The sequence below is a fragment of the Carassius gibelio genome, chromosome B12, assembly GCF_023724105.1.
Source record: "Carassius gibelio isolate Cgi1373 ecotype wild population from Czech Republic chromosome B12, carGib1.2-hapl.c, whole genome shotgun sequence".
Lineage (NCBI taxonomy): Eukaryota > Metazoa > Chordata > Actinopteri > Cypriniformes > Cyprinidae > Carassius > Carassius gibelio.
In genome coordinates this window covers 8,501,116-8,520,461 of record NC_068407.1, presented here as the reverse complement: position 1 = coordinate 8,520,461, position 19,346 = coordinate 8,501,116, and the positions used below count along the sequence as shown (strand labels likewise).

At 38.4% G+C, this 19,346-nt stretch overlaps 1 protein-coding gene across 2 annotated transcripts; it reads left to right on the top strand.

Moving 5' to 3' along the window:
• The first annotated feature begins 297 nt into the window (after positions 1–297).
• On the top strand, positions 298–17,939 carry adgra1a (adhesion G protein-coupled receptor A1a). Of its 2 annotated transcripts, XM_052570815.1 has the most exons (7): positions 298–612; positions 1,126–1,281; positions 8,426–8,553; positions 9,855–9,978; positions 13,373–13,524; positions 13,908–14,003; positions 14,172–17,939. In XM_052570815.1, the coding sequence occupies exons 2-7, from the start codon at positions 1,279–1,281 to the stop codon at positions 15,640–15,642; spliced, it is 1,974 nt and encodes a 657-aa protein (XP_052426775.1). In that variant the 5' UTR covers positions 298–612; positions 1,126–1,278; the 3' UTR covers positions 15,643–17,939. The 2 variants fall into 2 exon arrangements, with proteins under 2 accessions (XP_052426775.1, XP_052426776.1); XM_052570816.1 differs by lacking the exon at positions 298–612 and having other exon boundaries at positions 637–1,281.
• The last annotated feature ends 1,407 nt before the right edge of the window (positions 17,940–19,346 follow it).

The following is a 19,346-nucleotide window of genomic DNA, read 5'->3' as shown; positions in this document are numbered from 1 at the left end:
TTATTTTTTACAAATTTAATAATATTAACAACTTGCCAGTAGCCATGCCATTTCGAGTCGGACATGACCAAAATAATAACTTGGTGGTCAGGAAGTGAGTCATATAAATTCAGTAACAGCTTAATTGTTCAAAAGTGTTTTGATTCACAGTAAAGGACCGACTCATGAGTGTCATTTGCTCGAGAATCGACAAAGCTTCTTGTGTTGTAGCCTATGTCTTTGATTCACTAAAAGAATCGGCTCATTAGAGTCATTCGTTAAACACTTGTCGCGCAGTGTCTCACGCAGTAAGACTCATTGGCGGTGTTGCGGTGCAAGGTAGTACGGGAAACAGAGAGTATTTGACCACGGTTTTCCTTCTGCACCGGCGGAAAAAAGAAGATTCGAGAGCAGTCAATGGAACCGAGCGTCATTTAAATCATTTGGTTACGCTATTTGGTTTGAAAAATGGAACCGGTTCCTCGGTTCTCGGTTCAAATCCCAAGACCTGATATTTGCCTTCCTTATAGATGGAGAAGCCTGTAGCCTATTACATGCGCTCACGCTCGTCAAGTCTATCAGATAATGGGACGTAAAGATGGGGTACGACACCAGTTGCTCTCTTAAAAATAGGTAAGGATAGGTCTATGAGGTGAATGTTACGTTCAGATAGTATCCTATATCTATTTCTGATACGGTGAGTGATATTCACGACATAGGGTAGCTCATGAATTCATGTGTCCTGCGTTCATCTAAAAACATTTTCTGATGGATTTCTTGAGTGTGCCATTTTGGAATAAGGTAAGGGGTGTTGGCTTTGTTTGCTCATCATAGGATTACGATTTTGGAGACACTAGGGTGTTAAATCGTTTTTATGGCTCTCAGATTACAGTAAGACTGTTTTAAAACCATATTTACACTGCTTACGTTGTGAAAAGGTCGCACTATTGTTTTTTCTCGAATGCCTGTGCTTTAACATTTCACCAGTGATATTTCTAAAGACTTACGTCACGGCAAATGCGCACGTGCCCGACGGAAATCGCCGCAAATGACTGAAGCTCGTCAATTCTGAGCTGACTTTCAACGAGGAAAGGGTTCATGGTGACGTTCGCTTTATTTCTTGCTTTTTTCTCGGATGTTCTGCAGCCTCTCCTGCTGGAGAATGACCCCCCCTCAGCGCCTGTCGGAATGCCGTTTCTCTCCGCGTGCACAAGGGCCACGCGCCAGATGGCCACATCATAACCGACTGTGATACTTGATCCTATTGCACTAAAGCTGGACCCTAACTTTGCTGATCTGATGGTGAGTGATTTAAAGTACCTCATTTATATTTTTAATTACAAGTTAGGACAGTTCATGTTATAAGGTAAAACTTTGGTCTCTCTTCCTGTGTAATCCACAAAAAAAAAAAAAAAAAAAAAAAAAAAAAAAAAAAAAAAAATTCGGTGATGATTTAAATCAGTTACTTTTCTGTGTAATACCAATGCCAGTAGGTTGAGAGTTTGGGCATTAGCACTGGGCATTAGCATTGATCTCCGAAGTGATATATGAAATTACCGAAATGCCTCACAATGGCATCGCACCATAGATTATCGTTGCGTTTTTCAATGGCAGAGAAAGAGGGTCAATTTGTTGCAGTGCCAGACGCTTGCTTAACATCGCTGCACTGTTAAATGAACTTTATTCAGTTACGAGTAGTCGATGCCTTTGAATCTCTGAAAAAGGAAGAGATTGTTTAGAAGGGATTTAGTCAGAGGGTAACCGCACTGGTGGCTCTGGAAGCTGGAGAGCGCGTGCAATGAATATCAATTGTCATTGTCAGCTAATCATCACAAGGGGCTGTGGCGTGTCCATGGCCTTGGTTATTCCTGAGGCAAAGGCGATTTTGCTTTGTTTTCCGATTACACTGTCTTTATCTATGACAGCACCAAAGTATACTCGCGGCTGAATGACGTGGATAGAGGTTTTAATTGTGTGCGTTATGACGTCTACATTGGCTGTATGACGCTTCTTCTTTTCAGATATCCAGCCAATCAGGTCACTGGTATCAGCCAACCAGGCAAAAGCATTTTTCCCCCTTTCCACCATACAGAAAAGACACGTAAGATCACAGCAGCACCATGGAGAGTGCCTTTAGCGCTTTATCTGTTTTAAGCACCAAGGACAGAGACCAGAACCAACTAGGCCTACAGTCAGTGACGGTGTTGGGAATTGCCTTGATCTAATAATTTAAGAACATAGATCTTAGCAAGGGCGTTGTTTCGCTTTGAAAACAGGGACATATTGCAAGGAGACAGAGGAAAAGATTAAGATAAGATTATATTCTTTGTAAACAAACAAGCTATTAAAACAGTGAAACACAGGACCTTGATCAGTGTCGATGCTGGGAAATGCCATTGTTTGTATGTACATCTGGTGTAATAGAGAAAATAACATCTATTCCTTTTTATCACAAGACTCATTTCGTATACTTTTCTCAGCACCTCAATGTTATATATGAAAGCATTCTGAGTGTTTTTTTTTTTAAACCATCCGCTTACCTGTCCTTAAACACAAGTTCACTACATTAAGTATTATTCTTTTCGCAAAGCTGATCAAAGGGTGGTCATGTTTGGCACAAAATGTAGTGTACTGATCAACGGATGTTATGTATTTTATTTTATTTTTATTTTTAAAGAATACCTATTAGCTTTTTTATATTATGTTATCTGTACTGTGTAATATAGCTGTTTGTGCATATAAACAAAGCACAAATCTGTCCCAAAGGGAGTTAATTTTTCAATAGAAAACATCTCAAATGCCTCATTTGTAGTTCTTACATTATTTCCGTAACCTAGCTACATCATGTCCATCTACTGACAATTTTATACTTTATACTCACTGATTATGGTTTTTCAATAGACGAGTCAGAACAGACTGAGGCCGGTTGACCAATGTGAGCAGACTGGGCTTTTTGGAAGGCGAGCTTTAAAGAAAACTAAACTGAAACATACTGTTCAGAAAGTGGATGAAAACAGGTATTGCAGCATTTTTTTAAAACATTTAATCAGGTAAACCAATTTTAGTTGCCCCCCTGATTATGAACCTAAATAAGTTTAAATTAGAATTTTATTAAAGGGAATACCCCTTGAGATACATCTAATTTTCGAGGGGGACCCAAATAATATGACTATTTTAGGGCTTGAGTGTCCCTTTAATAATAATAATAATAAAAAAGTCAATTCAAGCAAGATTTGAAACTTTTGGTACTTAGGGCAAGACATATTAATCTTAACTAGCTCATGAACAGATGTGGCTTTAGGGGAATTAAAAAGTCTCTACAGTGACACCAATAAGACCAATAAGTATCGAAACCATCAGCAGTTTGGACAAAATATTCAGTTCATGTTCAGGACTAGGGATGTATTATTATTTTCAAATTTAATGCTTTATGAAAATATCAAAATATATACTTCATGTATGTGTATTTAATAATAAATATACACAGTACACACACATCATTTATGTAAACAAAAATGTTTATTTTAGAATTGATAAATCACGATTAATCGTTTGACAGCACTAATAATAATACTACAAATCCCACCAATAAGAACAATATAAAACGCATTAAGGATTAACGAGTTGCTGGATTGATGAATATTAATCAAGTTATGTGCATTCACTCAAACTGATTTGCTGAAACCAAAACAATTATAGGTTAGCGCCAGTCAATGAGATTGTCATTTGCTCATTAGTTCCACCCACTACCAAAAAACCATAGTATTTTGACAGGAAAAAAAACAACAAAAAATATTGTTTACATAAAGCGCGTAAATTCTGAAAGGTATGTAAGACACTTTCCCTCTGTCTCTCTGTTTGTGTTTGAGAAAAAAAGCAATGTGATGGTGAGTTGTGCACCTTCACACTAGTTTGCTGCACACAAAATACAGGTGTGCTGCCCATTCTTGGAGATGAACTGAAAAATCACAGATCGCTTGACTGAGAGAGAACTCTGAAGTGATCTGTCAGAGTGTTCTGTGAGTGAAAATATATTTCTGCTTATCTTATACTTAACCTCCATCTCACACACTGGCAAGTAAAATCTGAGAATTTATTAGCCAAACGCTAATATTAAACATCATTTAGTCACCCTGAGTGAAGATTTAGTCACATATGCAAGTGATTTACTACTACTAATAATAATAATAATAATATAGAGGGTTGAACATGCAACATTAGCAGTTTTTAATCTAAATTAGGTTGTATAATTTCGAAACTTGAAGTAAAATCAGAATGGTCTGAGTGACACTACATTAAAAATATCTGCATGAAAAAGAAACAGCAGATGAGCTTACCAAGATGCAAACTCTTCACTCTGCAAGCAGGTGGCTCTTCAACCATTTCCTTGGTTTCCGCTGTAAACAAAGCAGCGTTGCACTTACTGTATGAACTTTAATATGCATTATATAGAAGCAAGATGAAAAGAAAAAATACCATCTAAACTTTTCTAAAGACAGTAAGTTCCCCTCAGAAAGACATTCATATAAACTCCTACCCCTAATTGAATCGCGATTTGTTTAGCATCTCAACTCATTTGAATTGTCACATGTATGAATTGATTTTCAACCAGCTCGCAGTTGATCGTTACATCCCTAGTCGGGACATTTATGATTTGGTTGCTGGGGCCATTTTCCTACCACCTCTACCATCTCAAGATACATCTGTAGATCTCAAAAGGCTTTTAAATGTAGTAAGCAACAAGTTGTTTCTTCTATTTATTCAAGGTCTTCTTTGTGTCTATTTAGTGCCTTAGCTTCTACGCTTTTTGTAATTAAGTGATTAGGATCACCCTGAAGATATTTAAGTATTAATAGATATAAATAAATAAACACACATTAAATATAGATTTTTTCATTAGCCGCCTTGTTGAGACTGTGGAGAGAAATAACACAAGTTAAATAGAAAACATAGATAGTGTGGATGAGCGGTCAGTTGTAAAGCATTGCCTGTGTATAAAAATATCTGAATGCTGTGAATGAATCGAGTTTTCCAGAGAGCCGTGTAAAAATACAAAGTTCTCCCGAGTGCCACATTATCCATTAGACCTTGCAAAAGAGCTTTTTCAGATTACAGAGGACATGAAAGTGCAAGGGGTGTGCAGAGCAGCTCTTTTTAACCGCACACAAGTGCACACTTTCCACAAGAATTACAGTGAAGATCATAGCTCCCTACCACCAACATTGCAGAGGAAAACTTAATTGCATACTGAAGTCAGTTTAATTATAGATCACATGGTAATTCATTTTAGTTGTTTATACGGAAGCAAAATCTTGAATATTAAACTTTTTTTTTTGAAAGAATACAAAGATGATTATATAATGAGCCTTTTACTGCTGTTTGTTTTGTGCTGTGTGTAACAGAGAGTAAAAAGAGAGCATGTGTGCATGCTAGCCTGTAGGCCTTCTGGATGCACATGCACGTGACTTTTATATATTGCACAACGTATGTTTGCAACATTTGTGTGCATGTATGCAAGTGTGCATAGTTGCTATATGTTTATGAAGATATGCCTGCAACAAACCCAAGCAGTCATATTCTGTTGAAGAGATGAGTCTGTGCACTGGAGCAGACTGATTGACCAAGTTTTGTCTCCAAGATAAGCATGCTCACTGAGGCACAGAGAAGGAGAAGCCAAGAACACTCTTAATGCTCAAGATGCATCAAAGACCTAAATATGGAGAAATCACACCATTTTTTAGAACATAATATTAATAGTTTTTATGAGATTGAATGGTTTTAGCTTTGTAGAACACTTCAAAGGCACGTGCGATAAGTGCGATCACCACGATCCAATCAAACAGATCAGATCGTCAGTCAATCAGAACACAGCAAATTTACAATTGGCAACATCAGCTTACTTGTCTATCTGGATAACCAGTTGGATCTGTCTTTCTCACACAATATTTAAATAAGTCTGAAGAGAATAACCTGGTGTAAAGCCAACCCATGTGGGTTGGTGCCTCATTAAATGTCACTTTCCTCATATGACTACGATAAATGTGTCAGTCACATTGGCTCATGAATGGACGATGTACCTGAATCAATTTAAGGGGCAAAATCCTATGCTGTTTCGCTAATCGTATTGAATCCAAGCACAGCCTGTCTGAGTGAGAAAGCATGGTGTCTTAGTTACAGCAGCCAGTCCTTCCCCATTGTGTCACTGCTTCCATTTGCTTCAGAATTGGATCTGTCAGTTTTCATATTATCACCATCTCAAAACTCCTTAGAATTTGTCTCCAAGTGGCACACATTTTAAAACAATATTTTAGAAGTCATGTTTTATCAGTTCTTTGCTTTTGCGTAGTATAGTTAGCTTTCTTTTTGCAAGTCTGTGATATTGTGATTGCATTTACATTTCTGGCATGAAATGTTACTACTGGAAGAAAGAGGGTCAGTGCGCAGAATGATAACAGGTCCTACTGAGCCAGTGATGATCCTCTTCCTCTCTGCATGCTCATTGGCTTAGACCTGAAATGGCATCTCTTTAGAGCTCACTTTTTATTCACTGAACTTTTTTCAACTTGCTTGCTAATTGGCAAAGACCTAAAGTTAGCAGGTCCATTCATATGATTCAATTAATTGAATCGGTAAATAAATGGATGGTCCAATGCTTATATCCTGAAAATGATTAGGTAGGTGTTAGACAGATAGAACGATTGATTGATACATATATTGATTGGATAAGACCAAGCTGGAAATGAGAAGTGAGTTTAACAGCTCCAGTCATGTTATTCAATCAATTATTTTATACATACTGGTAGATAGATACATATACTATAAACTACAGTTCAAACGTGTTTTAATAAATTAATAATTTCATTTAGCTAGGATGCATTAAATGTATTCATCTTTTTACTGTGTTTTGATTAAATAAATGCAATTCTTATGCTTGTAAGCATAAGAAGGTTAAAAAATCTTACCCCAAACTTGTCTGAAAAAAAAAAACAGTTAACTGTGAGTCAAAGGGGTGGTTGGTCACAGAGCTTGAAGAGTGGGCACATTCTCATCAAACTGCTATGGATGGGTGAATGAGCAACTGAGTGAATGTGTATGCTAGTGTGTAATTGCCACAGATATCCACTGGAGTTTATTTTTACCCAACTCTAATGGAAGATTGTATTTTTGCCAGATATTTTGAGATTTCTTAAAAGTGAATCATTGGTTCACCTACAATAGCTTTGGTTGGCTCTGCTGATATCAAATAAAAATCCTAAAAGAGTAACAAATATTGCCTTTACGTAGGCCTATATACACTACAGAGTGAAATTCTGATAATTCCTGTAGTGAGGCGACACTGATAAGATCTGTATTTAGTACAAAGCACTGACTATAGTATACCCCAAAGCCTTAATAACCGTTTCATGGGCACACTGTTTGAAATTACTTCCTCTGCTTGGGGCACCAGAGGAGTTGATATTAATCAGCATTAACTTTCAGTGCAGCAGTGGTTTGATGTCTTAAGCATTAAAGGTATGGTATCTTTGATGAAGAACTGAGGTCAAAGGATCAATAATGTGTCGCTGAGTGATATTTTATGGGAAACTGATTAATGGGCAGCAATTGTGCTGATCTCACCTTGGATTGAAGCAGACATGCACTCTGGGAAGACAAAAAAGTGCAAAAAACACTGCAAGGCTAAATCTCTTTAACTGGCTAAATTCAGGATTTTAGGGATATGTTTACTTTTTGTTTTATGATAATTTCAACATGTATGTTGCTTTTTCGTTTATATGTTAGCTACCGTTTACATTTCAAATGGCCAACCTTGTACATAATAGCATTGTACTGATTTTTTTTCCAGATATTGAAAGAAATGTTAAATGAAGTCTGCATATTTGTCACATATTTAAAGATGGAGACTAAGCCAAATAAGCTGCTGTAATTAGGAGCATAGAGCATATTCAGTCTGTTGGAGTGTAAAGACATGTATGTACATCTGTGTTGCTGCTTTCCAGAGTGGAAGGAGCCCTTCAGGCACACAACAAAAGGGCTCTTCGGGCTGGATGATAAAATAGACAAACTAAAAGAGATTGATGCGTATGGGGGTGTAGTCTTTGACTCATAGGGACAGCGCTCCCTTCTTGTATTGTTTCTCTTTCTTCCTGTCTATTCCTCCAACATGCCCCTTTTCTTTTATTTAGACAGATAAAACTGTCTTAATGGTCAGTTTCTTAAATCCAACAGCTTTATTCATGTTGTGCATCTGTACTGCCACACATTCTTTACCAATAAGAGACTGCAAATGTTAGAAGCTGAGATAGACACTAACAGTATATGCATTAATAAATTCATAATTAAGCAAATAAGCAGACTGATGCTATTAGGCTAATGCATATATGCAATAAAGGCTGTTGTGTTTTTATAATTTGACATGTTCTTTTATTTCTCATGATTTTATTGACAGGATTTAAAGAGGGTGCTGTCCTTTCCTCCATATCCAGGGGATTATTTGCACCCAGTGGTGTACGCCTGCACTGCAGTGATGCTGCTCTGCCTGCTGATTTCTATCATGACATACATTGTACACCACAGGTATGTGTTTTATTGCAATTAAGCTGCAGTAGTAGCATAAATTATTAAATACAGCATAGATCTGAAAAGTCGTTAGTCATTTATGCTCATCAAGGCTGTTTTATATTAGTAAATATTTTAAATAATGTTACAATTTAAAATAACTGCTGTTTGTTTGACTATATTTTAAATATTGAATGTATTCCTGTGATGGCAAAGCTGAATTTTTTCAGCAGCCATTAATCCAGTCTTCAGTGACACATTATCTTTCATAAATCATTCTACTATTCTAATTTAGTGCTCAAAGTATTATTTATTCTAAATGACAAAATAAGTTGTGCATCTTAATATTTCTGTGGAAACTGCAATACATTTTTATTTCATGATTATTTAATGAATTCACAGAACAGCAATTTGAAATAGGTTATTTATTTTTAAATCTTACTATCCCATGACATTAGTGTTGTCTGACAGATGCATAAATATTCTTTTTATTTATTTGAAAATAGAATTCTATAGAAAAACAAGAATTCCAATAAAGGTAGGATTTGGGGGATGCTTATTAGAAGACTTTGGTTACCAGACAATGGTGTTTTTGTGTGGAATGTGTGTATAAACTCAAAAACTTCACGTAGGACACAGTGTGAAAATCATTGCTTTGGTATAAATGGATACATTAAGAAACCTAATTTCAAGCTTAAATGAGTTTGAAATGAATAAACATCAGTTGATAAATATCTATAGGCATCATAGATATTTGCATAATATAATATATTTGTTTTGGTCCAGTGTATTTTTGCAGCCGAATTTCAGCAATGAAATTGAGTGTTAATGTGTAATTAAATCTTGTAAAATATATATATATATTCCATGCTGCCTTTTTGCACTGTTAAACGGTTTGCTTCAGGCAAAAATTGTTTACAGTTTTCCTCTACTCACAACATGCCATTTGTAGCACCAATACTAACACTGGAAGGTCACAGTAGGGAATGTTTTTGGGACAGACTGCCACCATAGTGCTGTGATCCTGAGTCAGACCGCCAATATTTATAGTATCATCACCCCTGACTGTCACAGATATTTCCAGTGAGTAATGTTTGCTCTGTGAAGAAGGGGCCACTTCTAACCTTAGAGGGACAGTGCCAAATTTAGTGAGCCGCTCTACTTCGAGACACTTTGCAGACGGGTGAAAAAGATTCTTTAGTCATAGCATTGTGCTTCAAAGGCAGTTACTTGTTCCCTTCAGTAGTTAGCTGTTGATGTATTACTCATGGCGCAACTGTCTCTTCATCTGATATGAGTGTGTGCATGTGTCTCTGCAGCATAATCCGAATCACTAGGAAAGGATGGCACATGCTCCTCAACTTCCTCTTTCACACTGCCATGACGTTTGGGGTGTTTGCAGGAGGCATCAACCAGATCAAGTACCCTGTGATCTGTCAAGTGGTAAGTCTCCCAGTTCTCTACCCTGTTTCTTTGGCCTGAGTGAACCACATTATTCATGCCTTGCATGTGTGGCTCTCAGCTCAGAGTTACTAGCATATGGCCTCTTTGACTCCCGAATTGGCATGGTCGCCATTTACTAAGGCACAGAGGGCTTTGTTTGGCACGGCTGCCCAGTGTTGAGAGGCTAATGCACTGGGGTTCTAGTATTACTATGGCCTTTCAAAGTGTAGCTACTTATTCTTCATCACAGATAATTTCCAGCCTGGATCAGTGAGTTAGATTAATTGGATTATGTTTATAGCTGCACGCTTATTAAACATGTTTTAGTTAATGACAGCAGTTGATTCACTGTCCGTGATGCTTTAGGATTAAAAGCATCATATTTATGATTGAAGCCATAATGAGCATAAATTTGAGACGCGGCCTAAACACAGTATATATACACCGGGGTGGTGAAGGTAAAATACTGCATGGTTTAAATGACAATAAATGTCATATTCGTCACACTAATCAAGAATTAAAAGAAAAATGACGTTTGATAAAATATATCAAATTATGACATACAAATATTATAATTGTGAATATCAATTGATCAAAATATCAGCTTATCAATCTACCCTGTTTGTTTGTTCATTCGTGACAAACTTTGCTTTTGTAGTTAAAATTAAATGTATCCAACTTTTAAATCATGGGATTAATGCATTTTAAATCATGGGATTTTAATTTATAATCATAAGGTTGCATTGCGAATAATCCATCAGTTTGACTGAATGACCTGCACATTTTGTTTTCAGATGTCAGGAGAATAACATAACTATTGGTATTTTAATGTGTATTACAAGAATTATAATGGTATATTACAATGGTATAACAAGAATATCTCTGTTAAGAGCTCTCTTCAGTCTGGTGCATTATTTTCTTCCTGATTGTTTTCTCATTTGCGTGAATTACGTCTCGTTTCAGGTTTGTTTTCACACCGATTCTTTAAAATTTAACCGTCTTCTCTTTTCACTTCTAATCCCTATCAGTTGTATTTATCACAATGTTTCTAAAGCAGGTGAATACAATATTTGTTATCTATTAAATTAACAGAATTTCTTTGGAAATATTATCACTCACTGTTATTATTAAAGGTGTCATATGATGTGATTTACATTTTCCTTTCTCATTGAAGTGTCACAAGCATGGTGCATAAAGAAAATCTGTAAAGTTGCAAAGACTAAAGTCTCAAATTCAAAGAGATATTCTTTATAAAATTTAAGAGTCAGCCACACGCTCCTAAATTTGCTCGTTCTAACACACCCCCACATGTCTACGTCACTATGTGGGAAGATATGCATAACGGCGGCCAAATGTTCACGGAAAGAAAAAAGGGATAACTTTTATTCTCGCTGTTGCAGCCAGCGCCATGTTGTGGAGACGCTGTGTTTCTGTGTGAAAGCGAAACTACTTTTTTTGGCCTTCCAAAAGAGGACACAACTAGAAATCAGTGGTTAAGTTGTATTAACAACACTGTTCTGGAACAGTTCAACCCAAAAATTCAGATGTGTGCACTGTGCAGCGCATTTTGCAGAGAACTAGGACTGTTTCCTGTGAGAGTAGCCTACAATGCCGGTGTCTGTTTCTATGAAGTGGGGCAGTTCCAACTTTGCAAGGACAGTCTTATGCTTCTGACTCACAGTCTGTTGAGCAGTGTAGACTAGAGTAGAGCTTGTTGTTTGATGTGTCTTCAGACATGGTTTTATGTTTACACAGTGCGATATGTAGCTTATAAAAACACAATTTAAGTAATTATAATCAGTAATTATGTCCCCACTTGATGCAACAAATGCCTCGTTTATAATGGGTTTTTATTGTTTTTGTCATGTTAAAGGGTGCAACATTTCCATCACACGCTTGTGGAATTTGGCCAACCACAATGAACTGGATAGCTGGCCAATCAGTGTACACCTCACTTTTCAGAATGATGAGCTTTGTAAAAGACTCGAACCAACGACCTGGTAACTAGTCCGGTTCTCTAACCATTAGGCCACAGCTGCCCCCACAACTGCAATTACGAACTACAAAATGTAGTGTTTCATTGCTAGATGATGTCTAATGAAGGCATGTGCCAGGTGAAGACAGAGAGCAAATGATGAGAAATATGCCATCATTTGGCCAACTGATTGGGACAATAATGTATTTTACCACTGCCATGCATTACTTCCCCAGTTGTGTAGCCAGAGATGGACTAACAGTTAGATACAGAGGAGGGCTTGTGGCCAAATTATGCCGATTTGACACAAATTGTTTCCATAGCTGTGCTAATTGTGTGTGTGTGTGTGACAATGACTGTATTTTATCGATAAATGTAGATGCTTTATTTTGTTGTGCAGTACAGTGCCCTTTCAAAACAAGCAGGCATGGGCCCATGCCCAAGTGGTGGGCATCAGATGGAGGGAAGCACGAGTCATACCATGACAAAAGCAGCTAAATTAGATCTAAATCAGAACATTTTGTTGAACTTTTGTGATAAAATGTTCTCATTATGTCACAAAATATGTATAATGATTAATGCAAAAAGAAACATTTGCAACTGAAATGAAAGCACACTTTAATCTTTGTTAGTTTGAGAATTTGTGGTATATACCATATGCATTCCAGTGCTGTTTTCTGTAAAATAAAAAAAAAACCTGAAATACAAGATACACTACTGTTGAAGGGTTTGGGGTCAGTCGGATTTTTATTTTCAAAGAAATCAATACTTTTATTGTACAAGGATGCATTTAACCCTTTAACTTTTGTGTGGATGTAGCAATCTGTAATAGTCTTGTACTGCTACTAGGTTTTTATTGTTTTTAGGGTCAATGTGTTTTGATGAGTGTAAATGTTTGCCGTGAGAAAAGATTAAGTTGATTTTGAGACCTGTATGAAGTATTTTGCCCTAACTGCAGTGTCAAGCTGGAAATGACAACAGTGTATGAGTTATATGTGTGTGTGTGTGTGTGTGTGTGTGTATTAAAAACACCTGTCTGGTTTCTGATTATATGGTTTCTCATTATTTTTTCATGTGATAGTTTGTCCTATATATATATATATATATAAATCATGTTCACTTTTTATACATGTACAGTTTTTGAAGAAGCATGACAGTAATACACAGCATATAATTTACATTTAGTGCCCATATAAACGTCATATATATCCTATATGAATGAATGGATGTGTCGATTGATTGGATGCAGTATGCGCATTGGAGCAAAGAGGACAACAGTATGACCTCACTTTCTGAGGAGGATTACCTTAAACCCCCCCTCAGTGCATCCTTCCTCAAGCAGACACACACACGCTGCTGCTTTAGTTTTCTGTGCCAGTGAGCTTTCAGTGTTTAATGTTTCGTCTTGTTCGTTGACAGGTTGGCATTATCTTGCACTACTCCTCCCTCTCTAGCATGCTATGGCTGCTCTTCACTGCCAGGAATATTTGCAAGGAGGTGTCCAAGGCTCCACCCATACCTCAGGACAGGGACCCCCCCAACCAACCACGCCCTAAAACCACTATCTTCAGGTACAAAGCACAAAGATTATGAATTTACTAAAGGTTGAGAATTCTGATTCAATAGTGGTTCTTATTCAATACAGAGTTAATTTTTTATTAAAGAGATAAGTTGGTAGGTACAATATATATATACACTACCATTCAAATGTTTGGGATCAGTAAGATTCTTTTCTTTGTTATTCAAAGTCTTTTGTGCTTGCCAAAGCTGTATTTATTAATCAAAAGTACAGTAAAACAGAAACATTGTATATAATTTTTTTTTTTTAATTGACCCAAACATTTCATAGTAGTGTAATATTTTTATTTTAATTGGTATGGAGTGTATTTGCTGTTTGGAAAAAGATCTCACATCTCCAGACAAAATAAAATTGGTTTTACCCTCATCTTGTCAGGTTTTATCTGGTCAGTGGTGGGATCCCTCTAATTATAGTGGGCGTTACGGCTGCTGTTAGCTTGGATAACTACGGTAGCAGAGATGACGCCCCTTAGTAAGTATCATATTTACTGGTAGTGCCCAATTAGATGTCCGTTGTAATATGTCTCTGATTCCCGGAGATGTATCTTAATTTGTGCCATAGTAACCATGAGATTCTGTATTTAGATCTAGAGTGGTATCGACACTGTCAGTTTAATCATTGTCTCTCTCTCTGTTGCAGCTGTTGGATGGCCTGGGAGCCCAGTCTTGGGGGCTTTTATGGTCCCACTGCCTTCTTGGTCTTGGTAATGTGCATCTACTTTCTATGGATATTTGTGCAGCTAAAGCGGCACCCTGAGCGCAAGTATGAGCTCAAGGCCATGACCGAAGAACAACAGCGTCTAGCTGTAGCTGAAATCGGCCATTGCCACGCTGTCAGCGGAGAACCTGGTGAGCACGGCGATCACACAGGCTGCACAGCCATCACAGCCTCCATGCTGGCCAATGAACACTCTTTCAAAGCTCAGCTGAGAGCCACCGCCTTTACTCTCTTCCTCTTCCTGGCCACCTGGGTTTTCGGAGCATTGGCCGTATCACAGGGCCATTTTCTAGACATGATCTTCAGCTGCTTATACGGAGCGTTTTCAGTCACATTGGGGCTTTTTCTGCTGATTCAGCACTGTGCAAAACGTGACGACGTGTGGCATCGGTGGTGGGCCTGTTGCCCCAACAAACCAAAGTTGGAGGTCAACGGAGAACCGGCGGGGAACGCTGCTCCTCCTACTCAAAGTCACAGCCATACACCATCCCACGGGCAGAACCAAATCCACTGCCAGGTCGACTCGTCCTGCCTGGGTAAACCTTTGCTTTCTCCGCACCTACATTCCCCTTTGCCGCACTGCAAATTGGATACTCTGCCCTCCACCCAGAACCACATGAGCACCTGCTGTGCCACCCTTCACAGCCCCTCTTCCTTAATCGGGAGCACGACTCGCCCACAGTCCCTCCCTGATGAACTGCCCCGGCCAACCCTTCCCCTGCAAAGCTGCCTGAAGGACAGGTCTAAGACTCGTTCCTTCAACCGACCTCGGCCCTGCCTCAGGGACTATTCTTATCACATGACCTCCACTAGCATGGACGGCAGTGTGCATAGCTCCCACCTGGACAGCCCCCACAGCGTGCACCTGGACAACCCTCTCACCTGCCACACGTCCCACTTGGACACTCAACTCTCTTGTCACAGCCCCCACCCAGACAACCAGCTGCGCTGCCCCAGTCCCAGTCCTCACTTTGAGAGTTTGGCTTCGCACGGTCTTCACGATAGCTTTTCCTGCCACAGCGCACTCTTGGACAGTCAGCTCTCATGCCACAGACACATGTGCTGTGCTAAAGCAGACCCATTCTCGAGCATATGCTGCCATAAAGCTGACCCATTTGTCAGCCCTTGCCAGGCGGAGGATCCTGACAAGGGTCCGCTGGTGTACAGTTGTGCAAAAATGGCAGATAAAGAGGACGAAACCATGCTGCATTTGGATACAACCCCTCCGAAGGCCACTCTGTTGAGCTCCCAGGCCACGCTTAGCAGGAAAGGCACCCTCAGCCGGAGAGGGACACTGAGTCGGAATAGTAGTCAGCATGAGGACTACGTACTTACCTCTGATTCCACAGGTAACATTAGGACTGGACCTTGGAAAAACGAGACAACCGTGTAGGCCTGTGAATGATGTGCTAATCTGTTTCTCTCGCCTGAACTAAACTACTGTGTAGTCCCAGGGCTGTTACCCAAAGGCCCTCTCTTCTTTGAGCTAAGCTACTGTGTAGTCCCTCTGCTGTGACTTCCCCTTTCTCACCTCCCTCATATACCTTCTCTTCCCCTTTAAAGAGATTTGAACCTCTGGTTACCTCTTCTCAGACTTCATCTCATGTCTCATCCCAGCGCCATTTGGTTTGTACCCTTGCCATTTTGATATGGCAGCAAAGATCACGACATACATTTTAATTTGGAAGATTTTTAATAATCAAACTGATTTTTGTACACGTGTTTTGGGGTATGGTAACATAATGTGAAATTATGTCATTGTGGATGTGTGAGTGTATGTGTGTGTGTATGTCTGTGTGTTTAGTAGGTGAGAAAGTACTGAGTGCATGTGTTTGTGTCTATTTGCATGTGACAACATGCTTGTGTGTATATAGATAGCAAAATTTCTATTTGTGCAAGAAAAGTTCTCTGTTCTAGAGCCAAAATCTCCCACATTTGTGTTTAGCCTTCTAACAAAAAAATGCTAAATGGATCGCCAAGTGTGAAAACATCAGCACTTAATTAGATTTTTACTTTAAAAGGAAAACTGTGAATTACCACTAATGAAATTCAAGATTAATCAATGAACATATGAGTTACAGTATAGGTGCCAAACTGTTTAATAATTAAAATGCAACTGAAATCTACCTGAAAGTGCAAAGTAGTTTGTGATTATGTGGATAATGGTGAGTGGTTGTCACAACGAAGCTGTCATTTTTTTTTCATCTCCAGACATAAAAGCAGCAAACAAATAGGCTCCCTGTGTTTCCATGGTGACAAATAATGAAGAGAGGTGCCCAGTCAGAATGCATTTGAACTGCACATGTGATGTATGCACATACAGTATTTAATTACTGGCAAAGATGCGCAGATCAGTTCAAGTCAATGGCCTTACAGAACGTATCAGTTTTGCATTGATCAAAAGTCTTGTGTTGCACTAAAGCATTAAAGCATGCACACCATAATGTAGGAAGCAATCATTTACATACCTAACGAGCTACATATAGCTACATATATTCATGTGATCGACAGGAACGTGTCTTTGCTTATTGTAAACACTCATGGTTATTTATTCTGAGGCAAAAAATAAATAAATGGAGGGCTTCACTTTCTACATTAGAAGAAAGGTTTCTCATTAACAGTTTATATCACTGTGCCAACTCACCTTGCTCACAAAAATGGTATGATTTAACTTGATGGAACCTCATCTGTCAAACAAGCAGTGAGTAAATGAAAACAAAAAGGGGAAAAAATCTGTCTATGCCAACTCATATTGTAAATAATTAGGCACGTTGATTCAAAAAGAGGAAATCAAGAATAAAATGGAATCTGAACACTAAATAACATAAGTTCAATGAAACATGAGGGCAAATAACCAGAATTTTGATTCAAGAAATGTATCAAATTTACACAACATTCTTGCTTTAATTGAACCTAATATGTGATTTATTTATTAAACTCTATTTATTCTTCATTTATTTTTTTTTGAATCAGCAAACCCAATTTACAATATATAAATTGGCGCAGATGCAACTTTCTTTTTTTAAACTTAATATATGATTTAGTGTGCATATTCTATTTGATTCATAATTTAAATGGAGATAAACACTTGATAACACATGAAATCTGCCAATTGCTACATATATCTATTTTAATTTTTAAAGGGTAATATAATTTTTTAAGTACCAAGTGATCGTATTTGTCTTATTTTTTTCTTAATAATATGTGCTATTATTTAATCAGAATGCCAACTAAAGAGTAATGTGAAACATTTGCAAGATTCCTTTTTTATAGTGGGTTTCTTTGTGAGCTCAGGGATCATGTTGCATTTACAACTACACAAGATAGAAATTTGCATGAAATCAATATTGGCTATTGACCCCAGAGTGTTTTACCATTAAATTATATAAACATATTAATTTAAATTGCCTTTCACCAGCCAGCCCATGCTTTCTTCAGATGTGTAGCACATGGAGACTATTAGGCATTGTCTTGATTCTATGGAGGAAATGAAATTTGTCTAGCAGCCTGATTTACCATGTGTGTGCTTTATCTTCACCCACACAACCCACCTGTCATTTATAACAAATTCATGAACTGCAGTCATTTTTTGGTCAGTACATGTGATATGTGCTCTGACCTGACCCAAAGTCCGGTTTTTTTTTTTTTTACATTTGTCACAATTTTCAATAAATGTATTTTATCACCTGATGCTGTGGTCCTGTTCTTTTGCTGCTAAGAGGCTTCAAAGTAGCAAGGAAAATTCAATGCATAATGCCCAAAGTTGCCTGATTGCTTCCCTAACTAGATCTATTTCTCATTCCGTCCATTCGCAATGTTGTTTGAAGGCCAGTGTGCTTTGTCAAAATCATCCCTGAATTCAGCAGGAAGAATAGGCATCACCTTCACCTTGAGTTGGGCGTGTACTTATTGTGCCTGTGTCTCAGCTCTTGCTGACAGTCCTCAGAGCTGCAGGGCCTGGACAATTGTTTATTCATAAGTCCTCCCTGTTCTGCAGCTGATCCCTGCTCACGCATTCTGTTGTCAAGGACTCTGACATCATCTCGGAACTGTAGGAGACCAAGAGATGATGAAGAACAGCCAGCATGTTTTTACTCAAACTGTATAGGAGTTTTTAGCCTCCCAGCTAAATGGCTGTGTGAGGTTACCACTGGTACATGCTTGGAAACATTTCAATGTTTTATACTAAATATTTGCTGCAATACTTAGTTGCCCATAAGGTTTCTTGAGGTTGTGACTAGTAGACTTCTCAAAACAGAGAAAAAAAAAAAACATGTATGTAACTGAAGAGGCCTTAAGTCTACTTAAAATGTGTAAGATTTAAAATCAAGAAGAAGAGGAAAATAATTAAGGGGCAAACGTAGGTCATTTGTTAAAGCTAAATGGGATTTAAGCAATGTCGCATTCACCCCGTAACCCATCAGGTGTTGTTAAAATGATACTAATCAGACGCAGTGTCTCATTCCCTTCTCAGGGAACCATGGTTACATAACCTGAAACATTCCCTTTGAAGGGAACTTTGAACAGCGTCCTCTAGGGGGTGCTATGGGGAATGGTATACCCACACCACCATGCTGAGGGGAGTGCATGAGAAGCACAAAGGTGGGCACTAAGTATCAACTCTACTCAAGCTTAAGGGAGTTGCCCCTGGGATGGTTTGGCAGGTGTCAGTGACATTATTCCCTTCGACCAAAGGCCTGAGCTACATACCCCAGAATCTTGCCTGTTAGGGGCAGGACCTCCTCAACCCAGGGTAGAGCTCAAAGGCTTGGAATCAAAAGAAGATTTTTTTTTTAAGGGGATATGTCCAAACGCCTTGAAGTAACTAGGTCTTGGTCTGTCACCCAGGGGCTACGATTTGTTCTGCATAAGCTCACTGAAGGAACTGTCTAAACAGACCCTTGGTAGCTACACCCTCACCAACTCAAAGAAAGGGCACAAAGCTGCAGCGCGTAACCCTTACCATACAGGATTTTAGAAAGAATGCAAAATGCCTGATGTGCATCATCACAGCGTGGATTTTAGAAAGTGCACAGAGACTTAGCATGCACATTTACCATAACATGGATTTTAGGGATGCTAATATATCTAAGGGGT

What these genes read in the sequence shown, in the direction of transcription:
- adgra1a (XM_052570815.1), top strand. An exon ending in ACCCTGTGATCTGTCAAGTG is followed by an intron (nt 9,979 to 13,372) that starts GTAAGTCTCCCA and finishes GTTCGTTGACAG; the next exon opens with GTTGGCATTATCTTGCACTA. An exon ending in CCTAAAACCACTATCTTCAG is followed by an intron (nt 13,525 to 13,907) that starts GTACAAAGCACA and finishes TCATCTTGTCAG; the next exon opens with GTTTTATCTGGTCAGTGGTG.